General features: G+C 28.2%; 1 protein-coding gene across 4 annotated transcripts; it reads right to left on the reverse strand.

The window, feature by feature from the left end:
• Positions 1-1,777: 1,777 nt before the first annotated feature.
• On the reverse strand, positions 1,778-17,054 carry LOC136990245 (prenylcysteine oxidase 1-like). Of its 4 annotated transcripts, none has more exons than XM_067288636.1 (7): positions 17,018-17,054; positions 16,765-16,812; positions 15,320-15,409; positions 12,311-12,520; positions 7,009-7,183; positions 5,338-5,546; positions 1,778-3,595 (listed from the first exon to the last, which is right to left on the reverse strand). In XM_067288636.1, exons 3-7 carry the CDS (start codon positions 15,396-15,398, stop codon positions 2,841-2,843), a joined length of 1,428 nt encoding a protein of 475 aa, XP_067144737.1. In that variant the 5' UTR covers positions 15,399-15,409; positions 16,765-16,812; positions 17,018-17,054; the 3' UTR covers positions 1,778-2,840. The 4 variants fall into 4 exon arrangements, with proteins under 4 accessions (XP_067144737.1, XP_067144736.1, XP_067144735.1 ...); XM_067288635.1 differs by having other exon boundaries at positions 16,990-17,052; XM_067288634.1 differs by lacking the exon at positions 17,018-17,054 and adding an exon at positions 15,610-15,724.
• Positions 17,055-19,350: the final 2,296 nt, after the last annotated feature.

The following is a 19,350-nucleotide window of genomic DNA, read 5'->3' on the forward strand; positions in this document are numbered from 1 at the left end:
TCCTTGGAGTATTTTTATTTTCTCGGCTGTTATGTATACGTAAGAAGGAAACGTATTGAAATCCTGTCAAATTTGACCCTCTGAGTATTTTGCAAATTCACATTTTTGAGACTACCTGAATCCAAAAAGTCAAAAACGGCAAAAATAATCCGTAGATATGTATGCGTTTATATCGTTTAATATCTCAAGATGGAGTTAGAGATAAGAATTTTATTTTTAAAAATTATAAAATGTTTATATAAGTTTTAATGTGTTTTAAGTAGATTTTATATTGCCAATTCATAAACAAATAAAGTGTCTTTATGTAGGACTTTTTTCTTTTGGTTTTCCAACAAATAATGTTGTTGCACTTACTCCTGATTTTCTGTCCTTATGTCTTGAACAGAACAAGCTGTTATTTCTGTTGCTGGTACAGGAGTCTTAGTTTTATTTATTTCTTATTTAGATTTTTTCACATGGTATATTGTTTCTAGGATTTGGCTAGATAAAGCTGTGATATCCAAGTGACTTCTCGCATGTAGTCTCTGCTAAAACTCAATTATCAGAATCAGAAATAAATGATTCCCGTAAGAATTTGCACAATAGAAAATAGATGCATCTTTGCGCATATGCAACGTCAGCCTTTACACCTGATCCTAAAAGTAAAACTAGCGCATTTTTCATTGTTTGAATTACTGTCAACGCTGAGGAACTCGTGTTAAATAAAATGGAATGTAGCGAGTCGTTTAAAATATAGTCACAGACTATATTTTAAACCACTTACACAAATTCAAACCACCACAGCCAAATTTAGAAGTATATAATAGATGCCCTATTTGAGGGATCTGGGGTGCAAAAATTCTCGTTAAGTAGGTGACCACTATTCCGGAGTGTCCGTTAATGGAGGTTTCACTGTATTAGGATTTCTTGTTTAGTTCTGATATTACTTTGAAACTGTAGAAGTTCGTAGCCAGAAAATGTTTCCAGAAGCATTTTTCAGAGTGAGAAAATATCAACTAAGTCGTCTTAGATTTTATTTTATTCATAATTCCACCTTATAATCTTACGAGTTAAAGCATTCCGTTCTAAACATTACTGTATTAATTTTTTTACGGAAAAATAATTCATTTATAAGTAAGATGTCTATCAAAAAATTTAACTTATTTTCATTTTTAACTAATAGTAATTACGAATAAAGCATTTATAATTTGTAATGACCATAAAATACCATAAATCGAGCTTCCGGCTATTAGCGCTGTTTACCACAATGGCATAATTTAGAACTAATGCTCGCTCATGTTCTAGACGTTTGTCAGTCTGTGGGTTCTTGCCGGCCCACCAGTGGCCAAGCGGTCTTCGTCTCTGAACACTGGGAGTTCGATAGTGGGTTCGCGCCTCGCTCAGACGGGCTGGCCAAGTGTTCCGGGTTTTCTCCACATCTGTAACGCCTGATAGAGGCTAATTTCCCTTAAAAGACCTACCGAAAGGCATTATTTCCCCGCGTGCGTATGGCCATTCCATCCATGAGGCCGGTTAATCGGACGCATCGTCCATATTTTCGTTCTCTCGAAGACAGACTATATGAGCTGCACACTCCATATTAACCATTCGACAAAGAGGGTTTTTGCCGAGTATCTTGTTCGGAAATCGAATTATCGAATGGCAACCGGAGCAAATATGGCGCTTAAAATTTTGTTCGTAAACAGGGGCGTTCGTAACTCGAGGTTTGAATGTATTTAAATTTGATTCATCCAATTTTTACAACAGAGCAATGATTTATAATAGATGAAAGCAGATATATAATAAAATAAATGTTTATGCATCTAATTTCAATAAAAACTTTGCATAACCTTTGCCACTGCATATATCGGTACTATGCATTTGGTCACAGCCATTGCTGTATAGGCAAGCTCATAATTGCAATTTAAAATCAGCATATAGCCTAACCCACACCATTTCATGGTCTCTCAAAAGATAATTATATTCATGCATATAACCTGTAAGTTATGTTAATTTCTGTAACATAAAAAAAATATGACTTGCACTCCATAAGCATTCTGAACCACTTTGTTGCTAGGGTTATCAAAACAAAGTTTGCCATTGAAATTATCATACATTAATTTTATTTTACAAAATGAAAAACTTTTTACAATATTTTACATCTCTCTCTCAACTTGCCTACATAGAAATTTTACATCTTTCAGTATCATTCACACATTTGTAATTCATCTGAATAATCCTAATTTAATTGTTTTATTTCACTAATTTAAAGCTTATTTAATACTAACTTTAATGAAATATTTAATATTAGAATTATTTTCTAGAATGAAAGTTCTATTAAACATCTATAATTGAGAATTATAAATTCTAGTAAAAGGAACTTCTAGATTTCTATAAACAAACATTACAATATCTTTATCTACAGAGTACTACTTTAATGAATGCATTTTCACTATCATTAAAGCAAATGAGTAGTATACATTAAATTTCTATGTAACTAGTAATTAAGTTTTTTTTTTGAAATTTTTAGATAATTCTTTTAATGACATTTTTAACAATGAATTTCATGAAATATTTTTCAATATTTTCAATAGTTTAAAATTGAAATAGTTTGATCATTGTAATGATATACTTGCATATGCAGTTTATTTTCTTTTGTTCTGAGAAGTGAAGTCATATTAGAAACATGACACAAATTGAAAATTAAAAATGGTTTAATTATTAAATTATTGAAATAAGTAATTATGATTCTTCAAATGATTATCTCTTAATTATGAAATTCATAAAATTTTAGAGAGAAAATAAATCTGGAAAAATGTTCAGAAAATACTTTTAAAGGGAGAATTTAAATATATTTTAACTTATAATTCATCTTTAGATGAAAGCTGTACATTATCAATCATGTCACTCGTTTTCATCCAATAGTAATAACTGAGAAGAGCAGCATTCCGAGCTGCAATTATTGACATTTCCATTGCACTAGCAGCCCATTCAATAGCATTAACATAATATAATCCAGGATGGAGAACAAATGGCTGTAAAGCATCAGGAGGAGTGTATTGTGGATATGCCAACCAATCAACTACTTTTACTTCTGTAATACTTTCAAACATTTCTGACATAAAATCATCAGTCAATGGTTTCTGGCTGAAAATTTTCCAAACCTCAGGAACTGTTTCATCCTTTTTGTAATCAACAGGATAAACTTTGCCCAAACTATTGAATGGAAGTTCTGGATTAATTGTTATGACTCCATCCAAATGATCAGCAGGTTGTAATCCAATAGCTGACATATTAACTTTTCCATTTACGTATGTTGCTACAGTGCGATGGTATTTTCCCTTAAAATTTTGTATTTTTGTAGGAAAATTATTAAATTTGATTTTCGAAATTCCATCTATCAAAGGTACAGCAACAATTACAACATCATATAATGCTGAAGCAGAATCCATTGATTCTTTAATTTCAAAACTTTCATCTTTCATCAATGTAATGCTTAATACAGGTTTTTTATGAACAACAACATTTGCCTTTTCTAACAGCTTTTCAGGAACTTCTTTATTACCTCCACTGACACTCCAAAGTCCAGAATCTGAGGCTGCTAGTGATACTGCACCTAAAACATTTTAAAATTTTTATTTAAAAAACAATTTTCCAAGATAAATTATACATAATAGGAAAAAACTAATATTATCATCTTATTTTTTACAAAGCTTTCTTTGATAAAGCACAAATTACATTTTAATAAATGAAATATTGAAAAATAACAATTGTCATCAAGATTTTTATAATAATTTAAAATTGTAATAATTTCACTTGGATGTTTATACAAATACAAGAGTTTAAACTAGGAGTGTCAAACTCAAACTGCTTAAGTGCCAATTTTTTGTCTCAAGTATGACAGTGGGCCAGATGTTTTTAGCTTTTGTAGCCAAAAATTTTTTCAAAAAGTAGCTGACTCAACATTTTTTTAATAGCCCGCAATTTCACAATAAAATAAAAAAAGACACCATTTGTAGTTTTCCAGCAATAACTTTAATCACAGATCAAACATTTTCGGCCAATTTACAGACCTGAAGCAGGTTGTAAAATGATCTGGAAATAAGAATCGGAAGACTCAAAATACAAGCATAAACTGTAATTTACTAATATGTATGCATTTTATGTGCAAAATAGTGAGAATTGTGCAATAAATGATCTTGCCAAGGCAGACTTTAATTTGAAATTCAAAAGAAAAAATAGAGAAAACATGTAAACAAGAAATTAAACATAAAAATAAATGAAAAAATAAACATCTCTAAGTAATATAAATAAATAAATAATAAAAACAATAATAATAATAATAGAGTTCAACAATTTTGTTTATTAAGTATTATTTGTTTAAAAAATAATACTTACTAAACAAAATTGTTGAACTCAAATGTAACATAAACATACAAAATATCACATTTTCTTTGGTATCAAGATAATAAAAAAATAAACAAATAGCATTAGTGAACTGATGTCGCAGGCCGCAACTAATTGCCTCACGGGCTGTACCTTTGACATGCCTGGTTTAAACCGTTCAGAAAAAAAAAATGAGAAAAATTGTATTTACTTTTAACTTATTTACAAATATTTCTTGTATTATGCATTTCAAAACTTTTTCCATCTTTCCAACTTATTTTGCTAAAAACATTATAACTGGTGATTGAAATTTTAGTAGTATTAAACTTTTCAATATTCAATGGTTCTTAAAAATAAATAGAATATTTTAGAGGAAAAAAAATGCAAAATAAATTTGAAGACATTTTTTACCGCTGATTATCTTTCTTATAATAGAAATTATGTGAATGCAGAGTAAGCAAAATCCAAAAATAAACTTTCAAACCTCATTTTTAAGTTGAAAAATCTACTAAAATAAATCAAAAAATTTTTAATTATTAAATTCTAAAAAAAAAAAAAAAAAAAAAAAAAATCACAATCACTCAGATGGAAAAGTTAAAGTTAATAGAAAAGAATTTTCAATATTGAGAAATCTCTTGAACAAGTATTGAACTTTTTTAATTTAGCACTGATTTAGGAGTTTTTGCTTGTTTCCCAGATCACAAATGCAAATTTGTTTTGGGCATGAATCTTATATGGATTTGTATTAATTGAATTCTACTATTAAACCCTAGGAAGTTATAACATTTACTTAAAAACTTTTTAAAAATCTTCAGTAAGTTGTTATGTAAATATCTAAAAAAAGGTAGTTAGTTGTTAAGATCCAAACTTCTTCACTGACTGTTTTTTAGATATTGAATATTACAATTTACAAAATGAAAGAAAATTCTACTCTTAAAAAAACTTAGTTATTTATTTTAAAATATGACTTACCAACAAATGCATTTACATTTGTAGTTTGGCCATAATTTACTCGAGTTACAGATTGTCCAATTTCACTTGTCAATTTTTCAGAAAAGCCTGACTTCATCATATAATCTTTAAAAGACTCCTGAGTATAATTAGGAAAATTTTTTTCCATTGCATATAGAAGTTGACTAACTCCAGAGAAAGCATATCCTTTATCTTGTATTACATATATTCTAAATAAAAACAAATAAAAATTACATCAATATAATATAATCTGAAAAATTCAATAATTTGTTTTATTTGAAATCATTAAAAATTTTATTACATTTTATTTTATTATTTCATTTCATTTCAATATGTTGGTAAAAAGTGATATACTATAAAATAAACATCTAACAATTAAAACTATAGAGAGTAATACACCATCACAAACAAAAACCTTTTTATCAGTGTTGTATTCGGCAGAAACACACTAATGTTTTCAGCCTCCACTGAGGCCTTCAGGTTGAGAACTAAATGCCATCCCCCGTCAAACTGCCAGAACAATGCTGCCTGAGTTATAAACATAGCATGTGTTGCGTTTCACCCCTCTGCCTGGCACTGTTCAAATTCTTTGAACAGGTACCTCCATGCATGCATGATCGTTTCCCTGTCTTTAAAGTTGATGCAGTTGCCCCCAACATTGGCTTTATAGATCTCCCAGGCTTCCACGTGGCATATAATTTAGTGCTCCAGAAGTCCGCCCAAATTTCCGGGTTGGTAACATTCGTCGCCAGGGCGGTGGTGTGCCTGTTGTTTTTAAGGTCACATTGATGCTCCCGTAACCTATTCTGAATTGAACGCACGGTTGAATATTAAGTGTTAGTAAAATGAATATTAAGTGAATAGTAAGGTATGCCTGTTGTTTTTAAGGTCATATTGACATTAAAAACATCAGGCACACTACTGCCCTGGCGACATACGTTACCGACCCGGAAATTTGAGCAGACTTCCGGAGCACTAAATTATATGCCACCTCGAGGCCTGGGAGATCTATAAAACCAACGTTTGGGGCACCTGTATCAAGTTTAAAGACGGGAAAATGGTAAGAATTCTATAGATCGAAACTTAGCTCCTGAAGTATACATGATATTAGTGCATTATCCAAAGCTTGGCAGTCTCTACTTGATAACACAATGAGGCAAGAGAATGACATATGTTATTAACCATCATTAAGTGTAGCCTATGTAATTTATTTCATTTTTAATTTATGTTTTCATTTTTATACATACTTCAAAATTTGACAAAAAAGTAATTTATATAAGTCATTATTTCAAATTTACAACATTCAAAAAATACGTTTCTTTTTTTTTCCTTTAATTTGTAATTTATATATTTTTAACCTGAGGCAGAGCTCTGAATGGGATTGAAAACATTTGTTTTAATTAAAATATTGATAAAAATACATAAATTGTAGAGTTATTTACCAATAAGTCTACAATTTAAGTAAATTTTTACATAACAAAGGATTGAAAAAATTAAAAATTTTTAAAAACAATAAAATTCATGTTTTAAATATTCATAGTTATATGTTCATCTATAATAAGGTATATTGGATACAGAGTAACTTGTTTTTATATGGTTTATCCTAAATATATATAGCACTTACTGAAAAATTGAATCATCAAAAGTAAAAATTAAGATATAACTACCTACCTTACAAAATTATCCAACATTGATTTAATCCAAAACCAAAGTTTAATAATGCTCCATCCATAACGCCAAAGCAATTTTCCAATATTTACAGCTTGATTTTTAGTTTCTTTAAAAACATATTCTTTTCCATTATATATTCCTAATAAACCAGATACAGGATCTCTTCTTTTCAGACCTAAAATAATAGATAACTTAAAAATCTATAAAATATTTTCTCTATTTTATATAATCGAAGACATGGACAAAAAAAGGTTGTAATAATGCTATAGGTACAAACATTAACTATAATGCTTTTCCAATGTTCATTATTTAATGTTTTGTTCTTTAATTTCAAGACTATTCTTTGTTATGCACGATATTACTGTACTGTATTTATCCTTGACATGAAAAAATTAAATATAATATCTAAATAAATATTCCAAAAATTTAGTGAACCATTTATTAATGTCTTCATAAGGCTAACTATTGTATAAAATAAATAAATAAAGTATTGATTTTTAGAAAAGAAAATCAGTTGAAAAAGGATTCTGAAAAACATTTTATTCACTGTTAAATTTATGACTCAGGGTGCTTTTAACATCTTGGAGATGAACCTTTGAACATTGTGATATTCAAAGGTTCATCTCCAAGAGATCTTATCAATATAACTGATAAAGCCCTGATATTTTTAGCTTTCTTTATATATAATTTTTGGACTTAGTCTTTTGTTTATCCATTTGTTAATTATTTTTTAAGCAAATGTTTACTGTGATGCTCCTGAAAAATATTGTTAAAAGTTAAAAATTTTATTTAACATGTATGAATAATTTGTTTCATTACATGAAAGCAAATGTTGTCTAAAAGGTTTGAAAAAAGATTTCAAATTGAAATTGCAGAAATCTTTAAAATGCTTATCTTTCTTCTGGTAAATTGATTTCTAGTCTAAATTAAAAAGTGCATACTCTAAGGAGTTGTAAAAGATGTCTAAAGGCTGTGACACACTAACCAATTTCTCACGCTGGAGACATGTCTTTGAGCAGTAAAAACCTGTTGACGTTCAGTGACGTTTAGACACCCGAGGAGACAAGTTGCCCGAGTTATACGATCAACATTTCTTACCTGGTAATTGTAAAATTATGTATCTTTGAGTGCCTTATCGTGATATTCTTTAATAGTGTAGTTATAGTGAGTTGATTCAATTAATGAAATTAAACATTATATCTTATCAACCATCCACAAGCAACTATCCTCATTTTTATTTTTGTATTGTAAGTAAGAGCTATACTCACTTGATAAATCTATGCATGTCATTGGTTATTACAACGAGAAATTAAAGACACTTTGTCTGTCAAAAGACCAAGTGATTTGGCTCCCGGATGACTGCTCTCCTACTTTCTGGAAAACAGGTTTTTCTGTCATCTAGTGACATGTCTCCCACAAAAATCATCTACAATCACCACCAGATGGCCTTAATTTTCTATAAATTATATTTCTTTACTTAAAAGTTTCAATATGGGTTCTTTTAACAATGTTTGGCACAAAATGAAATTAAAGCTAAACTACAGTCAATCTACAAATTGTTGGCTACACTATAAAACATTACTTCAATTCTAGTTGAATTACAATTTTAATCTTTTTTATTCTTTAACATCACAGGTTAAACTGCTAATAATGTATCTCTATGTATATATTCATTATCAATCAAAATATGTAAATTAATATATTCACTTCGAAGCATCCTAATATCAGTTTCCTTTGAAAACAGCACCATTACACAAATTATATCCAAGGGATTCAAAGCCATGGTGAGAAAAATATAAATTATTAATTCTCATCTCTCTCTCAAGCATAAATGTATTGTAGATTCTTAGGACCAAGTATTGTGAGTAGAGTACACTTTCCTTAATAATAATCCTGTAATATCTAGCGTTCGTATTCAATGTTAGATTCAAATTTGTGATCTAATGAATTAGAAATGATGTGTTAGAAAATATCAATTTCTAAATGAATGTTATTACAACCTTTTTTCTTCATACAAAATTAAAATTTGTTTTCTAAAGATTTTTAAACAAACATTTAATAAGGATTCTACAATCTATTAGTTATAAAAATTACACAAATTAAATATACAATAAATATAAAATTCCTAAAAGTTAATCATACAGAAAATGAATTACTAATATTCAATACAGAATATCAAAAATTCTAAAGACTAATTTGTAACTTCTACAACTGCTAAAATAACAAACTACAAAATTTCTTATTGCAACTAACTCTACCCAGTCACATTTCTCACATGCTAATCATCACTAGTTCTTACTAAATCTAAAGGGATTTAATTATAATTTGAATTATATTCTTGCAATTTTCTTTTTTATTACCATATTATTATCTTTTCCAAATATTCTTTTCCAATATTTTTCTTAATAATTGAAAGAACTTCTTTTTTATCTCAATATTTAATTTTTATTCACACATTATGAACTTCTCTCTTCAGCAACAGAATTCATTACCTAATGAAATAATAAGGTAGAAGAAATGATGGACAGACATGTTTTGCCCATAATATATGTATGATGGGCATAACAAACATCAATAGTTATTTAGTTCATGAATTACAATTTTACATAGCAGTTAACAAACAATAATTCAGAATATTTTTATATATACAGTAGTCCCTTGTTATATCACTCATTTGGATTTTCTCTCCAAATATGCATGATATTACAAGAGATTATTGTATTTATTTAGCATATTATTATTTTATTTAATAACTAATTAAATAAAATAATACATGATTGTTCTACCTTGACACTTAAATAATCATATATGAGAGGTTAGATAGTAAAAGACAAAGAAAAGGTCATATATAGAATATTGCTATTCTAAGGTAAAGGAAGAACACAGAGAAGATAAGTTTACTGAAAGATGAAGAGAAAAAGATATTAGTGAAAGAAAAGGATGTAATACTTTAATAAGCTTCTAAATTAAAATGCAGAATTGGATGATAGCTCAAATATAGAAGTCAAAGAGACTATAATTGAAAATATAAAATAATGTAGTTTCTAGAAAAACATGTAGGAGCAGATCAGATGCCTGTTGACATGTATAAAATTTTAGTGAACTAGGAATAAAGTGGTTATTCCTATGCATGCACATAGCATCATTATACAAGGTGAGTCAAAAATCACCCTTATAAAATCAAACTAAATTGAGTACGAAAATTATGTTAGAAACATGTTATACCTACAGGCAACCATCTCAATGCATAAGAGGTATTTCAATGTTGTTTAACAGATATGGAAATGGAGAAATTGACTAGATTCACTTCATAACTTTTCACAGATTACAGTTAGATGGAAAACAATTCACCATTGCATTTCTCTTGAAATCCTATCACTCATTTTATGTATTGCCTGACCACATTCCCTTTAAATGAAATTGTGATGAAATCAAAATGGTAACCATCAGATTAATACAAAAAGATGATTGTCCCTAAGCATAAGATGTTTCTATCATACCAATTCTACAAGGTCATTAAATGACTTTTGACTCATCCTGTATTTCCACAGTTGCTTAGGTTAATGTATGATATATTAAGATATATTACGTAAGGTATATTAAGGTGAATATAAATAGCGAATCAATCTTATTATTTGTCAAAAGAAATGTTGACTTATAAAAAATATTTCTGAAATATATAATAATAATCTTAACAAAAATTCAATTGCAATTCCATTTGTAAATTTTAATTCAACTTTCTACATTATGGGAATTTATATTTATCTACATTATCCTCTTGACAAATTTCAAAACAAACGTTATAAAATGTTCAATAAAAAATCAATTTTATTACACGTTTTCATACATTTTGTAAATGAAAACAAAATTTTTATTGATTCAAATGATGATAAATTATTATAATGTATACGATCAATCAATTAGCTGTTATTGCTGATTCAAGAAACAATCTGAATTGATTTTTTACCATTCTGTTTGTGATTTATCATAGATTGTTAGACTGCCTGTATCAAAACATTCTTAAATCCTTCATAGTTACTGATTTATATCAAACTGAAACTCTGTATACTGAATAAAAAAATCAAAAGCCAGTAGCCATGGCTTCTTTCTATCAAACATTTTTTCATTCATACTGATCTTATTGTAAAGAACACTATTTAATAGCAAGAAAACATCCATCTCTAATTTAAATCTTTTCTATTCCATTAAAAATAATTCTATTGAAAAGACTGTTGTCAGATTGATAGTCTTCACTTCAAAATTGATTTATAGTTTCATATTCTTTAAAAAATGTTCTGTTACTAATATACAGTTATGATCAGTGAGATTAAAATGGAATATTTTGATCTAATTAACCTGAAATTTAAAGAGCAAGTTTAAAAAAAATAAAACACATTGTTTTCTATAATAAATTTTAGATTCTATGAATATTACAAAGACGGAAGGGAATATTATATTAAAACATATAAAGAGGAAACTTATATTAAAATCTTAACAGAGATCATTTATAAATTGTGTGTCAGAAATACCTTATACAATCAACATTATAAATACAGTACAACATTAAAATATTATACCATTATTTATAATTCATTTTTACAGATACAGTACATTTTTTTGTTTTAAATTAATACAGATTATTATATAATTAATTTTACAATTTTTATTATAATTATTTTTAATACAATTATAATTTATAATTTTTAATATATACAACATAATTAATGTTCATTATCATCATTAATTTATAAAACTGTTCATATATTGTGAGTCAAAAAGATTTTTTTTTCCTTTTGCTGCAAAAAGCATGATTGAAAGATTAACCATTAAATATAAATAACTAAATTTCAGAATTTTAAACATAAGATTCAGTGCTTCATAGCATTGTTATTTCAAAATTTCCTAAATCACAAAATGTTTTGCTCTTCTATTAATTATAGTGAAAGTCATGAGTAAAAATAGCATTGATTCTGCAATTTTTTAAGTTAAAGATTAATATCAATCATAATATCATAATTATTAAAATTACACTTAAACCTATACATAAAGAACTTATATCACTCCATTTGAAAAGAAGAAACTATGAAATTTATAAATTAGTTTAAGATAATGTGTTCATCAATATTTTACTTAGAATATGATTAAATTACTTTTGTTATAAATGTTATTAGTTTTTTCATGTTGTATTACTGAAATAAGTTACTGTATATCAGAGGTATAATAATATACTAATAAATTATAAATTGAATGAAATAAAAATATTGAAGTCATTATATGTAATTAGTAAAAGATAAAGCCATACCAAGTGATTCACTTAAATTTTTCATGTAGAAATTTTTCTCATGAACGATGGATCCTCCAGCTTCATATTTTCTTCCTGAAATTTCTACTGTGGCTAGTCTTCCACCAATGTTGGAAGGCTCGTATAAATGAATATCACATTTTTGATTCTGGAATAAATTTCTCACAAAATGAGCTGCAGACGTTCCTCCTATTCCCCCTCCAATAATTGCTAAACAAAATCATAACTTATAAAAATTTAAGTCAATTAAGATATTTCAATAAGTATATAACTAGTATTTTGAATCTATTATTAAAATATACAATTATAAATTACTGCCAAAATAAGATAAACAACTTATTAAAATATTATTAAATTTTTCTCATAACTTAGATTAATAGACAATATGATAATTAAAGAAACTAATAAATAAAAGAATGAAAATAAAGCAGATTACCATCAACTAGAAATGTATTAATTTATTCAAATCATTTAATTATTAAAAACTGATAGCAAATAGGAGCTCATATATTTTAGTAGAAAATTATAAATAATCATTAAATTATTCAAGATTTTTAATTAATAAATAATTAAGTAACATTTAATACGATTGGTTTATTAAAACCATGATCTTATTAAATATTACATTTAATAAATTTATATACTGTTAAATTATGATTATCATATATTTCATATAAAGCATAAAAAAACTATAACTATGTTAATAATAAAGTTTTAAATAGCTATACATTCCAAATATTAATAGAAAAAGATAATAATGCTAACAGGCAGTGGTATACATGTAAAAATAATTTATTTTGCAAGTACTTTCAACAGTATATAACTGTCCTCTTCAGGCAGAATTGTTCAGAGAGAAAAAAACATTTGAAATTCAAGAAAAAAGAACCGAACATCAACCAACATTTTTTCAAATTGCCTGTCCTACATGCTCATTGTCGAAAGTACTCACAGAATAAATTATTTTTACATAATGCCAACAGACAGTGGTATACATTATCTTTTTCAACTATGTTAAGTCAGCAATGTTTAAAAAAGGTTAAATACCAAATATGTATATGTAAAAAATTATACCATATAAGGATGAGTCAAAAATGAACCAAACTTTTCAATTTCTGCATTATATACAATTTGAGAGATAGAGGTTGTCAGTTTCTTAAATCAAGTCTATGCATGCATACAATCATCACTTCTAAAAGAATCAGTTAAAAAGTAACAAGGCAGTTAGGATACTGTAAAAAAAAGTACCAAATTGTAGCTGGTTATTAAGATCAAATTGATAAGGCATAACCTTGAAGTAAGTACAGGGGCATGCGATTTCAAACTGTTGGTAGGAAGTAAAAGTAAATAAGTAGTTACAAATTTGTCCAACAGGTTTTATCAAGTATGGAAGTCAGTAAAGAATGATGACAAGAGTAGCATGCTTTTTGACCGTAAAAGGAATAGGCGGAAGGGAAATTCTTCCCAGAATGAGTGCTGTATATATATATATATAGATCACTGTGTATCATTATCCAGAGTACAAAAATGAAATGAATATTAACATAAAGTATGTCTTTACATGATGCAAAATCAAGTTGACCAATTGTTATCATATAGAATGTCAAACAACAAAGGGATAAAGTGATATGTGAAAACAGATGTAACCAAACAAGAAATAATGGAAAAAGTGGGTATAGTACCATGATTTCCTGTAGGCAATTACAGTTTCTTGTGGTGACAACTAGCAGTAAAAAAAAAAAAAAAAGGAAACCAGTAGGAGGATTCTTACTTAGTTGTCAATTCTGCTCTATGGCAATTAGCAACACTATACTCTATGTATAGTGTATCTGGTATTTTAAAAGATATCACTAAATATAACTGATTCTGATAATATAAGTTTCAATACCATGTAAAATTCATACTACTAGGGCTGCCATAATTCAGCAATGGAAAACAACCTACCAGCAGAGACGATTTATTGAGAACTTTATGAATAATAAACCTTATAAATATCCCAAACCTTAATACTACACAAGTCCCATAGTAAACTTTAACCACGTTATTTAATAAGTTACATTTATAAAAGAATAACATCAAAGAAGCAAATGTGAATACCATAGATCTAAAGTTGTGTAAGTTAAGCCTCCCTTTCAGCAAATATGATTTGTGTCATAAAATCTTCACTTCTAAAATGATAGGAGCATACTTTCTTTGCTTTTGTTAGTTTTTTTGCATTCTCAATTTGCCACATCTTCAATAGATTTCTATTTGAAAGAAATTTTAAAAACTCATCTTGTTTGCCATATTTTCTTGCAGTTCAGACATACAACAGTATTTTACTATATCTTAAAGGACAGTTAAACAAAAGTATTGTTAGTGTAGTGACCATATTATTTATCATCCAAACTGAGGTAGTTTTAAAAGTTAGTGAAAATGGGTCTAAAAATGGCTAAAAAGTTAGATTATTTTTTAAAAATTATTTATATGTTGATCTATAAGTTGGTTATGCAGAGATTGAGTCAGTTAATATTGGCTAATTCCTTAAGCAAATAGAATGCACTTGTTCAAAGATGAATCAAATCTTGTGCAAATGCTTTACGTAATCATCTGACATTCTAGAATATTCAAGAATGCATATTATGTAACGGTGGAACTAATTCATTGTCATTTGATCTTCAACTGTTGAATTACTGAGAAAATCTGAAAGCAATATCATTTGGAGTATAGGGAGAGTAAGGAAGTGAAAATAAAGTTTTGGAAATTATTTTATGATAATCTTTGTTTAGCATCTTTGTTTTTCAATTATAATATAATTGTAAAAATTATTGCGATTGTTAATTCCTCAAGATAATTATTACAATAATTATGTTTGCTGATTGTGTAATTAATGTTTTGTAGTTTTGTATTTTCCCCATCAAGAGGCTTTGTCCTTGAGAAATAAATAATAATAATATTATTATTATTAATTTTCATGTTTAATTTTCTTAACAAACTTATTGTATATTAAATGTAAAGTACAATTATTCTCACCTATTCTTGGAAAATGTTCAGAATAAATCACTCCTACAAGTGGCAGTAAAAATATTAACTCTAAAATAAAGTCTTTCATTGCTTGATTACCTAAAATTGATATAATGAAGTAAATTTAGTAACAAATTAAAAACATTATAATGATTTAAAATAATACTTGTTGAAACAAAAAATTATTTATGAAATTTCAACATAGTTTTTGATAAGGTTCATATGATTAGTTTTCTATATAAAACAAGATAATGATAAAATAGTACATACTCTAACTTAAAATTTTAAGCTATAATTACAAACAACCACCATAATAGTTTGAAGTTCAATGGGTAACAGTTGTTCCTGTTCAAATATTGCCAATTCTTTTAACTTTTTCATTTTCATTATAATGTTGTAATTATTCACACTGTGCTACATAAAATCATATAAAATAACATTTTTAAAAAATACATAACTAAATTATATATTATTCCATATTAATTTTTTATAATAATGATAATATTTTTATTAAAATGTTAATTTAAATTAACAGTTTGAATTGTTATTTCTGTGATTTATGCCATAAGCAAAAAAATATATATATTATATATATTTTTTTTAGTAGTAAATATATATTTTCATTCCATACTTTCGAAATAGTTTTCTCCACCAAATTTATAAGACTGTCGCGTTTGGTAAAAAAATTAATCGACTAAATAAGCATAATCGATTACACAGCCAATTTCTTGAAAATTTACATAAAAGAGTATGTATGAGAGAATAAGCTGTTGTCAGCATCTTATTTTCAATGTTCAAAAACTTAAAACAGTAATTAAGTTAATTTTTCAACAGTTAACGAAGATTACACAAATCATTTAGAGAAATATTTATAAAATACAAAAGTTAATCATAAATGCGTATACGAGAAGGGGAAGACCAACATTTTCTTCCGAGTCCAAAGCAATTTCTATCACTATAAATTAACAACAAAAGATAGTCTTTAAGAGTGTTTTTTTTATTAATAATAAAACATTCCATGTGCATTGGCGTAGCCAGGGTTTTGTTATGGGGGAGCCTAGTAGAGGCTGTAATTTTCTGGAGAGGGGCACAAGGTTAACTAGGGGAGGGCTGTAATTTTCTGGGGAGGGGCACCAGGTTAACTGGGGGGCGTGCCCACCCATGCCCCTTCCTGGCTACGCCCATGTCCATGTGTTTCATTTGTTCAAAAAGATGTTCCTTAGCAGGTATTTTTTGCTACAACTTCTACCCAAGGCTCCATACAAGCCCAGAACACATTTAATGTGAATATTTTCGTAAAATCTAAGAAAATGAGAAATTTGGCATGTCATTGTTAATATTTTTTGTATAAATCTTGCAGAATATTTAAAACAAAATATGTTCTTTAATAAACACATAATTCATTTATTTTTCACTATATATAAATTTTATGCTTTAATGATGATATGACTTACGTATTTGATGATTTTAATCATCTGGGAAGCTTAAAAGTGATTCAGAATCTGAAGAAAAAACAAACAAACAAACAAACAAATAAATCAATCAATCTCTCCAATTATTCCTCCTCTATACCAATATTTAATATAAAATTTTATTTGTATAATTTGAAAGATTTTAAGAATTAAATATGATACTTTTTTTTAAATATAGGAAATATTATATTTATAAGAAAAACTCACAATTTACATTAAAAAAAAATAGTCAAACCTCCAAAACACCATCCTTATCTTGTTAGATACCAGCGCCATCTCTGATTCTGATATAAAATTCACAGAAAAAAAAAATAAAAAACAAATTGCTACATCTTATTAAAAATTTATAAATATATTAAAATCTAATACGACAAAATTCAAAATTTATCAATCTTTTCAAAAATTAATTAATTTGTTTTTATTTTATTTATTCATTGTAAAGAAATTACTATCAACGCAGTAAAGCCTTAGTCACACCACACGATTTCCAGCCGCGTAGGCGACAGCACTGCAACAAGCGCGAGTCTTCTGGTGGTCCCACAACACCGAGATTGAGGCCGAAGTTTCAAACGCGAAAACGTGTGCGTCGGACGTTCAGCGCCGCTTTCCTGTAAGCCTAGAAGTTTGATAATGGCGTTTTGGAATGTCGAGCATGATTCCACTGACTTTCAAACACCATTGTCAAACTTCTAGGCTTACAGGAAAGCGGCGCTGAACGTCCGACGTACACGTTTTTGCGTTTAAAACTTCGGCCTCAACCTCGCTATTGTTCGCTGGCGTTGCAACTCGGAAACACGTGACCTATAATAAACCAATAAAATTACAGTAGCTTTTTTTGACTACTTTCGTGAGTTTACCGACGGTTTACGTTTATTCAGAGTATTACGGAATTCCCCATTTCTTATTAAATGCAACGGTTCATTTTCTGATGAATAAAGAAAAAAGGAGATAATTTTATTAGAGCTGGCGAGAATATACAAAGAGAAAAAGAAGAAAAAACGTTCATGTTGGGTTAAAACTTACCGAAATGAAAATCAACGGGCTAAACAATCTTGCTTTCACCAGCTGATGAATAAATTAAGACTTTCGGATGCCGAAGTTATAGGGGATATATCCGTATGGATACGAATACTTTCCAAAGGATTTTAACTATTTGTAGGGGAGTATTATTTAGATACAACTTCGATTCTTTGTGAAATTTTACATTTATTACGAAATATTATACTGTTTAGTGGGATTTATTGTTAGATGTAGCGAATTGCATATGATTTAATTGTTAATTTCTCCTTTGTAAAGAAATTTTAGTAGGTGCGAGTATAACTAAACGTCAGAAAATTGAAAAACTCTGTCAGCGATCTCAATCCCATCACTGGATTGGAGGAAAAGATATCTAGATCAGATAAATAAAAATTGAATAGATACGATGAAAGGGGGTCACCCTGAAGTATACCACCTGATAAATTTAATGATGGAGAAATAGAACATAAAGCCTTCTTGATATCTATAAGTGCTGCGTATACTTTCCTATGTTTTATTGTTAATTTGAGTTGTATTATAGACAGTAATAGAAAGATTGCAAAATTGGTTCCCTTTTTCTTGATGTAGGCATATTGAAATTCTGCATCTAGATCCGCATCTTTGGTCTATTGACGAAATTTAGAGGCTAGCATTGACGTAAAGCATTTGAAAGCAAAGCAATGGGTCTATAATTATCAGGAGCTTTTTTATATATCATTGTAATTGTAGCTGAATTCCAAGAGTCAGGATATATAATTTCTTTATATATTGAATTAAATATTTTTAGTAGTTTAGTCCGCGCCTGATGAGGAAGCATCTTTAGAAAGCTAGTTGGGATGTTGTCGCCACCCGGGGTAGATTTGATTCTTGTTTTATTAATAGCATCTTCTAAATCGATCGTATTCAAACGTTTTAACAGTGCGACCCCGCATGGGTCATTGAGGTAAAATTAAAATAATCAATAATCTAGTTCTAATTGCTCAAAAACTAGGACTAGATAATATTAAAAATCAGGAAGATAATTTATTTTTTTTATTTCATACAAACATTAGTGTCAAAACAATTACAATAAACTGAAAACAACTCTGTAGTTACCAAATATTAGATTGAAAAATTGATCAGCATTATTTTAGTTTTAAGTCCCTGACAGTTCCAGTTCATGATCACAAGCGGGTTGATTAATTAAAATAGGTTTATTCTGATGGAATGTACTCTGCCTCAACGGACTTCAACTTGCAGCTGTCCCTGGTAAGGAAAAAGGAAGAAAAGTCTCTACATGAACCAGCTTCCCCAAATCAACACTGAATGTCAGTCTATCTCGATTAACATATCGTTACGTAATTTTACTTGATGGTTTTGTTTTCTAATATTATGAAAGATTGGGGGTAATAGTTTGCATCTAATTCTAGATTCCCTTGTTAGATCGGGGGAGATTTGCAGGTTAATGTTACCCTAGGTATACAAAATAGCGGCTCGTCTCTGATTCTAGCAAGGAAACAGTGGGACACACGTTCTAACCTATAGTCTATACCTATTCTAATAATTTGGTTG

This window comes from Centruroides vittatus, unplaced genomic scaffold (genome assembly GCF_030686945.1).
Source record: "Centruroides vittatus isolate TY-2023 unplaced genomic scaffold, ASM3068694v2 scaffold_861, whole genome shotgun sequence".
Taxonomy (NCBI): Eukaryota; Metazoa; Arthropoda; class Arachnida; order Scorpiones; family Buthidae; genus Centruroides; species Centruroides vittatus.

Coding starts and splice junctions, on each gene's coding strand:
- LOC136990245 (XM_067288634.1), bottom strand. CDS start 16,785: ATGATTAAAATCATCAAATAC. Junction 15,410..15,609: donor AACTATTATGGTGGTTGTTT/GTAATTATAGCT, acceptor TATCAATTTTAG/GTAATCAAGCAATGAAAGAC. Junction 12,521..15,319: donor TGAACATTTTCCAAGAATAG/GTGAGAATAATT, acceptor GATTTTGTTTAG/CAATTATTGGAGGGGGAATA.